The 11,167-nt window shown below is 43.4% G+C and overlaps 1 protein-coding gene across 1 annotated transcript; it reads left to right on the forward strand.

Annotated features, from left to right (window-relative positions):
• Positions 1-3,558: 3,558 nt before the first annotated feature.
• Positions 3,559-5,937, forward strand: LOC114934042 (uncharacterized). The gene is made up of 2 exons (XM_085480023.1): positions 3,559-3,838; positions 3,935-5,937. Exons 1-2 carry the CDS (start codon positions 3,559-3,561, stop codon positions 5,935-5,937), a joined length of 2,283 nt encoding a protein of 760 aa, XP_085336149.1.
• The last annotated feature ends 5,230 nt before the right edge of the window (positions 5,938-11,167 follow it).

Raw genomic sequence — 11,167 nt, forward strand, 5'->3', positions numbered from 1 at the left:
AAATAAAACAATTGATAAATTTATAAAAAAAATATTATTTTATTTAAATAAATTAATTATTGTTTATATTTTTACCATTTCTAAATTCTTCAATTTCTCTAAATTCTTCAATTTCTGTAGATATAATAAAATGTTCTATTTCCTTTGATATATTATTTTCTTTGATAATTGTATTTTCAAATTGATTTATTTGATCATTTTCAAGTACTTTAATTTTTTAATTAAAAATATATTAGGTTATATGTAGTATATAATAATATAATATAAATAAAACAATTAAAAAATTTATAAATAAAAAATATTATTTTATTTAAATAAATAAATTATTGTTTATATTTACCATTTTGAAATTCTTCAATTTCTTTTTCTATTTTTTTCGGTATATTATTTTCTTCCATAATTGTATGTTCGAAAATCGAACGTCTAACGCAAGCTGAAAAGGCTTAAAACATTATTGCGTTAAAATTCATGCAGTCTTTTCATTCACATGCAACATGCATCATGCTTAATTTTATATTAATATTATTTCAAATAGCGCTCGGCCGCACAGGTATACGTATACCCCGCGCCTGCGAAAAGGAAGCGCTTACGTCAAATCACCGATAATGGTAAACACCGCGGTCGCGCGAGAGGAGATACAATTTAGTCCCGATAATAACAAAACGATTATTTTCCTGAAAGTAAATAATTACACTAAACGCTCTTTCGCCCTCAGCCGAACGATAAAATAAAGAGAATTGTTCTCGACTATTCTAGAAATACGGGCCTATATAAACCTCCTCTCTCGTGATCGCGGGGCTCTTTTCCGATTGCTTGTCGCGTCAAGAGTGTGCTTATACTTTACAAAAAAGATCGCTTGTCTTTTTCGTTTTTCACGTTTAATTACCGTTGCTTGCGGAACATTTAGTTATTAATTATCGACTCGGCTATTTTTTTTTATTTATTCTTATCAGTTAATTCTCTGGCAATTTCTGTGCGGTTTAAACAATTGTAATTTTTGTTGTTCGTAGTGTAAATATATTTTTTGTTCACGTTACGCGTGTGTCGAGTGTAGTGCTTCGCTGTCCTTTTGCTTTCGACCTTCCTATCCTGCTTTCCGTCGCGCACATTATTTGGTCCTTCGAGCCGGATCCTCAGGAACCTCCTTTGAATCCGGTGCCACGGAAGCGATAGTGCATCAGTGTCGGTGACCGGTGCTTCTGGACAAAAGAGACAGTGTTAGAAATGGCAGACACTAAGGCAATCATTGCCACAGCCACAGTGCTATACGGCAAGATCTCGCGCGTACGAAAACCTTCGGAAGTTCGACGAGGCCAATATCACCCTTGGCGCGGTGGAGGCCTGGCTTCAAAATCTCGAGAAGCTGTGGGAGAAATTCGACGCGATTAATGATACTTTAGCCGATCGTGTGGACGAAATACGACATGATGTTTACGCCAAGCAAGATATCCCCTCGTTGGGCGAGGAGGCTTACCTGCAGAACAAGGGCCTCATGCTCGATCTGAAGAGCGCTCTCCAACGACAAGAGCATACATCCTGATCAATTTCGGCAGCGACACCGGCCGCCGCTCCTCGGACCGCATTACCAAAAATTCAGCCGCCGACCTTCGGCGGGAAGTACGAAGACTGGCCTTCCTTCCGAGACCTCTTCCAGTCCATCATTGGCAGGAACCAGGCAGCCAGACCTGTTGAGAAATTGCACTATCTCAAACTCTGTGTCAAGGGTGATGCGGAACTACTAATACGCAACCTGAACACTACGAAGGAAAATTACGAAATCGCTTGGAAGACGCTGAGCGATTTTTACGAGAACACAAGGTTGTTAACCCGAAACTACCTCAACAACTTCCTGGCTCTTACTAAGATGAAAGGCGAATCCGCAGTTGAACTGGGGCGACTCTTCCACGGCGTAAAAACAACAGTCAGCTTGCTGAAGAGCATCGATCGTCCCATCGATCGCACGGAGGACCTCTTTGTGCATCTGGTCTTTGAGCTCCTCGACAATCGTTCTCGTCGAGAATGGGAGAGCGTCATCAGTCACACGACCAACCCGCCTACCTACGCTGAGCTGGAAGCCTTCATCGAGCGACGGCTTCATACTCTGGAGGCACTGTTTCCAGTCAAGAACGACAGCCGCAACCACAGCAGTGCAAAATCAACACGGAGCCATCACGTGAAGAAAGCTGAACCGAAGGATAGGTCCAGAAGTCGGTGCGCAGATTGCCAGGGCGACCACTTTATAATGTTTTGTGGCAACTACAAGGAGAAGACGGCTATGGCCCGCAGGTAGTTTATCAGCGATCAAAATCTCTGTTCAAACTGCCTGGGTCGACACCAGCTTACGGAATGCGCATCAAAAAGGACTTGCACGATGTGCGGCAGTCGGCATCACTCCTCGCTGCACGACGCCTTCTGCAACGCCAAGATCGCCACGACATCACACTTAGCGCAAGGATCGCACCCTGCCTCTGTCACGGTGTTGCTCGCCACAGCTCGAGTCCGCGTCCTCGATTGCCACGGATCCTGGCATTCCGCCCGAGCGCTGATCGACCAGGGCTCAGAGTCGTCCATCATATCGGAGCGATTGGTTCAGCGACTGCGACTGCCTCGCATGCCCGCCGCCGTCAGCGTCTATGGACTCGGCGAGAAAAGGACGGGAGTTGCCAAAGGCAAGGTTCAACTTACCTTTCGAGCGCACAACGGTGATCAGTCCAACTCCGTCGTCGCCTTGATCTTGCCGAAGCTGACTCTCTTCGCCGGAGGATGCCGCCGAAGTCTGCAATCCTGGACCCATCTTAAGGACCTGGAGCTCGCCGATCCAGAATTCCGTTCCGCGGATCCAGTAGACCTTCTGCTGGGCGCCGACGTCTACGGAGTAATCATCCGCGAGGGCCTAAAAAAGGGGGGTCATCAGGAACCGGTGGCACAGCAGACCTCTCTAGGATGGATACTCTCAGGCACCATTAATGAGAATGCACGCGGCCAACGTGTTTCCACTCACCATTGCCAGATCGAGGAGGACATCACCTGCTTGGTGCGGTGGTTCTGGGAGCAGGAGGAAGTTCGTCGGCCATCGCCGATCCTCACCAAGGCCGAACTGGAGTGCGAAGAACACTATCGCCGGCATCATACTCGCACTCCAGACGGCCGGTATATCGTGCGCCTGCCCACACTTGACTCTCTGCCGGACCTCTCAGGAACAATCCGCGCCGCCCGCCGAGCTCTGCAACACACTGAAAAAAATTTGAGAGAAACAGCGAATTTCAAACCATGTACGTGGAATTCATGCAACAATATTTGAACCTGCGCCACATGAGGCCTGCTCCTTCGTCAACTGAATCGCATCCGGGGGCTTGCTACCTGCCTCATCACGGGGTATTGCGTCCGGACAGCTCATCAACCAAACTGAGGGTCGTCTTCAACGGCTCGAGCTCCTTGCCAAACGGAGACTCCCTCAATAAATATCTCGCAACTGGTCCGAATCTGCTGCCTTCGCTAGCCGACATCCTGCTGCGCTGGCGACGTCATCGCTACGTCTTCGCGACTGACATCGAGAAGATGTATCGGCAGATCCTCGTGCACCCAGATGACCGAAGCCTGCAACGAATCCTATGGAGAGCTAATCATAAAACCGACATTCAAGAATATTGGTTGTGCACCGTTACTTACGGACTCTCATGTGCTCCTTTTCTGGCCATTCGCACCTTACGTCAACTCGCCGAGGAGCATCGCTTTCCGAAAGGCGCCGATATCCTGCGGGGCGACGTCTATATGGACGACATCCTGTCCGGTGCCGAAAATCTAGAGGATGCAGAAACCATGATAAAACAGCTGACGAGTATATGCACGGCGGGCGGGTTCACGCTCAAAAAATAGTCCACCAACGCCTCCTACCTGCTGAGCCTCGTGGAACCGGACGCGCGCCTGCACCAAGAGGCCAGATGGTGGCTGCCCGGAGAAAGTCACTCCACTCTCGGACTTCGATGGCAACCGTGCAACGATCGCTTCGCCTTCGCCACTCATCAGATCACCCTCTCGGCGGTCACTAAAAGATCGGTCCTCTCCTTGACGGCGAAATTGTTTGATCCACTCGGCTGGCTGTCTCCAACTACCGTGCTGGCCAAGATCAACATTCAAGCAATCTGGCTGCTGGGCCTTGACTGGGACGCGTCTCTGCCAACCGAGGAAGCGAGGAAATGGCTGCGTTTCCAGGACGAGCTAGCTGCAGTGGAAAACCTGAGTGTGCCCCGATGGTTAGGCAGCGTAGCGGACTCCCATCAGGAAATTCACGGGTTTGCCGATGCCTCCGAACGTGCCTACGCCGCCGTCCTCTACCTGCGAACCAACACAGACGGAAGTAGCAGAGTGACGCTGTTGGCTGCGAAGACCAAGGTGGCTCCATTGAAGCAGGTATCCTTACCTTGTTTAGAGTTATCGGCCGCCAGTCTTCTCGCTCGACTGGTCGCCCACGTCGTCCCTCTTATTGGCGCAGAGAAGGTACTTCTACACCTGTGGTCGGACTCCACTGTGACTCTCGGTTGGATTCGGGGTCACCCCTCGTCGTGGGTCACTTACGTGGCTAACCGAGTGAGCGAGATCCAGACGCTGATTCCGGACGCCCACTGGCATCACGTACCAGGTCGGGAGAACCCAGCGGACTGTGCTTTTCGGGGACTCTATTCTAACGAACTGGTTGACCACCCGCTCTGGTGGCAAGGTCCCGCATGGCTGACGGAGGAGAGCGGTCCTTGGACGACAAACAGCGAGGAAATGTCAGCGGAGGACCTCCCAGAGAGACGAGTCCGGACCCACGTCGCCGCCGTTGCCGAGCTGAAGCCCGAGTCGGAATTGCTGCTGCGCTACTCCTCGCTGAAACGACTGCTGCGGATCACTGCTTGGTGCCGTCGCTGGTTGCTGATTCACCGCCAGCTCCGCCACGCGCAAAACCAGCCTGGCGTGATCAGCTCCGACGAACTGACGGAAGCCCGCTTCTCCTGGGTGAGGTTGATCCAGGCTAAAATATTTACAGACGAAATTAGAAGGCTGCAAAATGGAACGCCTCTGCCGTCGCGAAACTCCCTACAGAAACTAAATCCATTCCTGGACAGCGAGGGACTTCTACGAGTCGGCGGGCGCCTCAGACACGCTAACCTGCAGTACGATGCCACTCACCCGCCAATACTGCCCGGCGAGTCGACATTCACTCTCCTCGTCGTAGATGACCATCACCAGCGGACGTTACACGGCGGTACTCAGATGACCTTGTGCTCCCTGCGCCGGGAGTATTGGGTCCCTCGAGGTCGGTCGTTGGTAAAAAGACACATCAGCCGATGTATAAGGTGCACTAGATGGCGAGCCGCCATCACACAGCCTCTCATGGGCGATCTCCCGGTGCCAAGGGTCACACCAAGCAGGCCGTTTCTGCACACCGGCGTCGACTACGCCGGTCCGGTTTGGCTGAGGACCTCGAAGGGCCGCGGACACAAAGCAACTAAAGGGTTCATTGTAGTTTTTGTGTGTTTAGCCTCCCGAGCCGTTCATCTCGACGTAGCCTCGGACTACTCCGCCGACGCCTTTATCGCAGCCTTGCGCCGGCTCATCTCAAGGCGAGGGGTCTGCATCAACTTATACAGTGACTGCGGTACCAACTTCGTGGGTGCTGACAGGCAGCTAAGCGCTCTCTTCTCCGCCGCCAGTGCCGACGGACGCCGCATCGCCGCATTCGCCGCACAGGAGAAGATCCAGTGGCACTTTAATCCACCGGCGGCACCGAACTTCGGCGGCTTGTGGGAAGCCGCGGTTAAATCGATGAAGCACCATCTGCGACGAGTCATAGGTGATGCAACCCTCACCTATGAGGAGCTGGCGACGCTACTCTCGCAGATAGAGGCTTGCCTCAATTCTCGACCGCTGCAGCCCTTGTCCGACGAATCCTGAGGACGTCGCAGCTCTCACACCGGGGCACTTCTTGATCGGTTCCGCTCTCTCCGCCGTACCGGAACCGTCGCTCGAACGAGAGCCGTCGGCCCGACTATCACGCTGGCAGCTCCTGCAACAGATGAGGGACCATTTCTGGTCCCGGTGGTCCAGCGAATACTTACACACGCTGGCCCATCGGCCAAAATGGTCCCGAGTCAACCAGGAGGCTCATGTCGGTCGGCTGTGTTTACTCCGCAGCGAAAACACCCCACCAACGCGGTGGCCGCTCGCGTGCATCACTCGATTGCATCCCGGATCCGACGGCCACGTGCGCGTAGTCGATATACGTACCGCGAGTACGAATTTAACGCGCCCCGTCAGTAAACTTGTTTTCCTGGACGGCGTCACTGAAACTTTACGATAATCAGGCGTCAAGTGGTTCATATCATTCTTTCCTTTCCTTCACATCTCTTCATCGTTCTTCTCTCATCAATTGCACGCGCACTTTCACTTCACCAGCATACTGTCACATCAATCATCACTCCATTCTTTTCATTACTACACCCCTCTCATCGCTGCACTATTCTTATCACCAAACTATTCGCCTCATCATAAATCACGATTGACTCATTTCTCTAAAATGCCCTGTCGTCGCGACACAAGAACCGACACGCGACTATACTGCTACGCTCGCAATAAACAGCTGACCGATTCAGCATTCCTTTCGCGATCTAAGTCGTAGCACGTGAACCCCACGTGTCCGGAACTCGCGAGCGCTTGAACAAGCGCGCGCCCCCTCTCTCGCACTACTTAACCGATTGCAGGTATACTGCAAGGCGGGCGGAATGTTCGAAAATCGAACGTCTAACGCAAGCTGAAAAGGCTTAAAACATTATTGCGTTAAAATTCATGCAGTCTTTTTATTCACATGCAACATGCATCATGCTTAATTTTATATTAATATTATTTCAAATAGCGCTCGGCCGCACAGGTATACGTATACCCCGCGACTGCGAAAAGGAAGCGCTTACGTCAAATCACCGATAATGGTAAACACCGTGGTCGCGCGAGAGGAGATACAATTTAGTCCCGATAATAACAAAACGATTATTTTCCTGAAAGTAAATAATTACACTAAACGCTCTTTCGCCCTCAGCCGAACGATAAAATAAAGAGAATTGTTCTCGACTATTCTAGAAATACGGGCCTATATAAACCTCCTCTCTCGTGATCGCGGGGCTCTTTTCCGATTGCTTGTCGCATCAAGAGTGTGCTTATACTTTGCGAAAAAGATCGCTTGTCTTTTTCGTTTTTCACGTTTAATTACCGTTGCTTGCGGAACATTTGGTTATTAATTATTGACTCGGCTATTTCTTTTGATTTATTCTTATCAGTTAATTCTCTGGCAATTTCTGTGCGGTTTAAACAATTGTAATTTTTGTTGTTCGTAGTGTAAATATATTTTTTGTTCACGTTACGCGTGTGTCGAGTGTAGTGCTTCGCCGTCCTTTTGCTTCCGACCTTCTTATCCTGCTTTCCGTCGCGCACATTGTATTTTTAAATTGATTTATATTCGTTTAATCAATGATGACATTTAATATGTGAAACCAGCTACTTATATATATAAATAGTCATTTATAAAATGACATGTTAAAAGAACTCATATAACCACCTAAGGGGTGATTTTTATAAAAACTCACTAAAAGTAATTTAAAAATTTTTACAATTAAAAAGAAACAATATATTAATTTATTAATAAATGCTCTTACCTAATAATGCCGTTTAACAATCACGCCACTACCAAAAGATGATTTTATTAAAAATATAAAATATGTTTCTTTTTCATAACTACATACATTTTTACATAAAATAACATTTTTTAAATACGCGCACGCGTGGGTAGATGCGTGGGTAGATTAATGAAAGTGTAAAACAAAAAACTAAATTCTCGCCATCCCCAAAAAATTGCAACATTTTGATACCAATTTAATGAAAATAGGTCCATTCTCATAAAAGTTTATAAAATTTTGATCCCGATTTTGTGCAGATCAGTCCATAAATACGCGCGTGCATGGGTGAATGCATGAGTGAGTGTAAAATTTAATTAAAAAAAATAGCAGGCTTTTCAGAAAAATTTACAAAATTTTGGGACCGATTAGCACGATCCATAAATTGGATCGCGCGCACGTGGGTGAGGGCATGGGTGGATTAGTTGAAGTGTAAAACTTAAAAAAAAATTACATAATAGTCATTCCAAAAAAAATTTGCAAAATTTTGATATCGATTTCGTACAAATTGGTCCATAAATGCACGCGCGCGTGGGTGGATGCGTGGGTGTAAAACTTAAAAAAAATTAATAGCAAACTTCTCATAAAAATTTTCAAAAATTTAGTGCCGATTTTATTCAAATCGGTTCATAAATGCGCGCGCGCGTGGGTAGATGCGTGGGTGGGATAAAACTTTAAAAAACCAATTAGTAGTCAAAAAAAATGAATAGCAGGCTTCTCAGAAAAATTGCAAAATTTTGGTACTAATTTCGTGCAAATCGGTCCATAAATGCGCGCATGCGTGGATGGACAAAACTAAAAAAATCAAATATTAGCCATCCCCGAAAAATTAGCGAAATTTTAGTACCGATTTTGAGAGAATCAATCAATTAAGATATGAATGCATGGGTAGGTGCGTGTGTGGGTGCGTGGGTGGGGCTGTAAAATTTAAAAAACCACCGAGTAGTTATCCTAGAAAAATTTGCAAATTTTAATAAATTTTGGTACCGATTTCAAGAGAATCGGTCAATTAAGACGTGAATACGTGGGTGGGTGCATGAGCGGGGATGTAAAATAAAAAAAACATCTAGTAGTCATCAGACCCAAAAAATTTACGAAATTTTGCTACCAATTTCGTGAAAATCTGCCAATAAATCTGTAAATGCGTGGGTGGGTGTGCGTAGGTAGATGGAAACTTGAAAAAACCACACAGCAGCCACTCGCGAAAAATTTGCAACATTTTGGTACCAATTTGATGAAAATCGGTCCATAAATGTAAAAGTAGTTCGCGGTCATACAGACAGACGGTACTTACGGTCAATAAATGTATGAGTGCGTGGGTGGGTGAGTGATGATGTAAAACTTAAAAAAAAATTACATAATAGCCATTTCTGAAAAATTTTCAAAATTTAGGTTTTATAATAATTTCTAGGGAATCGATCTATTAATGTGAAAGTGCGTGGGTGGCGCGTGGGTGGGTAAGTAAAGGTATAAAAAAAATCATTAAACTTAAAGAAATCTTTTTTTGCAATATTTCTGAACACATTGGCGTAGAAATTTGAAAAAAAAAATTTTTTCAAAAACATACCCTTTTCTGAGAAAAAAAAAAATTAAAAAATTAAAAAAAACCCACAGCAGCCACCCCCGAAAAATTTGCAACATTTTGGTGCCAATTTCACGAAAATTGGTCCACAAATGCGGAAGTAATTCGCGTACATACTGATAGACAAACAGACGGTACTTATATATATAGACTAGCTTTTCGGACCGCGCGAAGCGCGGTCCTCAAAGCCTTTCTATTCGGACCGCGCTTCGCGCGGTCCTCATATAACCTATATTAAATCCGTTTTAAGGGGATGCCGGAGCGTTGGCCGAACTCCGACGGGTTAGCGCCCTCATCTAAGCGGAACTAAAATTGTCGACAATTTTAATTTTGCTATTATCGGCAGTTTCCATATATTATCAATTTACATGTCAAAAAAATAATTTTATTGTGTTCAACATATTATATTTTTTCAGACAACATAATATATTTTTACTGTTGAATCATCTCGCACACGCGTTTTTATCTAAGCGTGTCAATGACAGTAAAACATACATACATAATTGTGTCTATCTTTATCACATAGTTTGAACAAAATAATATTATATATATATATATATATATATATATATATATATATTTGTTTTTTGGCTTATATATTTACATGCAATTCTTATATATATATATATATATATATATATATATCATTCACATGTGTATGTATGAATATAATTACTTATCATTTACATGTGTGTGTATGAATATATTTACTGAGCATTCACATGTGTGTGTATAAATATCTTTACTGAGTTTTCTAAATAAAACGTTACAATTTTTTATTTCTAAAAGTGTAATTTTTAGAAAATAATGCTGCAAATAAAAGTTCCAGTATTTCAACAGAGATATACATACTTTGATGTTACAGAAATGTTTGTAGAAGGCAATTTTCAATATCATTAGTCAACTTGATTATTTGATATTGATTAGTCTAATAATAAGTATTTATGTAAATTGATTCCTTGTAACATATTCTGCATACAGGGTAAAAGTCAATAATTGAACGGTTTACGAGATATTTTACATAATCTAACATTATATTATATATAGAAAGAATAGAGATGTAATAAATATGTACCGGGTGTTTCAATAAGCGTTACAAATTTTTATCGCTAAAAGTGTTTGTAGAAAAAAAAGTTTCAAATAAAAATTTTAGTATCTCAAAGGAGGCATAGTTGATGTCATAGAAATGTTTGTAAGAGGCAATTTTCAAACTTATTTATTTAGTCAATTTAAATATTTTATATAGAATTATTCTAAGCGTTTATGTAAATAGATTTTTTGTAATATTCTGCATAAAAATATAAGGAAATGTAGCCAAGAATTGAACAGTTTCCGAGATATTTCACATAATCTGACATATTTTTGATATAAAATACAAAATATCTCGCAAAATATTTAGTTTTCAATGATCTTGCTTTTATGTATAGAATAATTAGACGAAACAATTGGTATAAACAACAAACATGTTTTTACGAAAAAATATATATAGCTGCATGTAGTAAATTGTATATTTTTTTTACTGTGTATCTTTTTTTATTTGTCTATAATTATTCTATACATAAAAGTATTATCAAACACTAAATATTTTATTTACGAAATATTTTTTATTTTTTATATCAAAATATGTTAGATTATGTAAAATATCTCGTAAACCGTTCAATTATTGACTTTTACCCTGTATGTAGAATATGTTACAAGGAATAAATTTACATAAATACTTAGACTAATCAATATAAAATAATCAAGTTGACTAATGATATTGAAAATTGCCTTCTACAAACATTTCTGTAACCTCAAAATATGTATATCTCTGTTGAAATACTGGAACTTTTATTTGCAGCATTATTTTCTAAAAATTATACTTTTAAAAATAAAAAAT

Source organism: Nylanderia fulva, unplaced genomic scaffold (assembly GCF_048542155.1).
Source record: "Nylanderia fulva isolate GAGA-0341 unplaced genomic scaffold, ASM4854215v1 Scaffold138, whole genome shotgun sequence".
Classification (NCBI taxonomy): domain Eukaryota; kingdom Metazoa; phylum Arthropoda; class Insecta; order Hymenoptera; family Formicidae; genus Nylanderia; species Nylanderia fulva.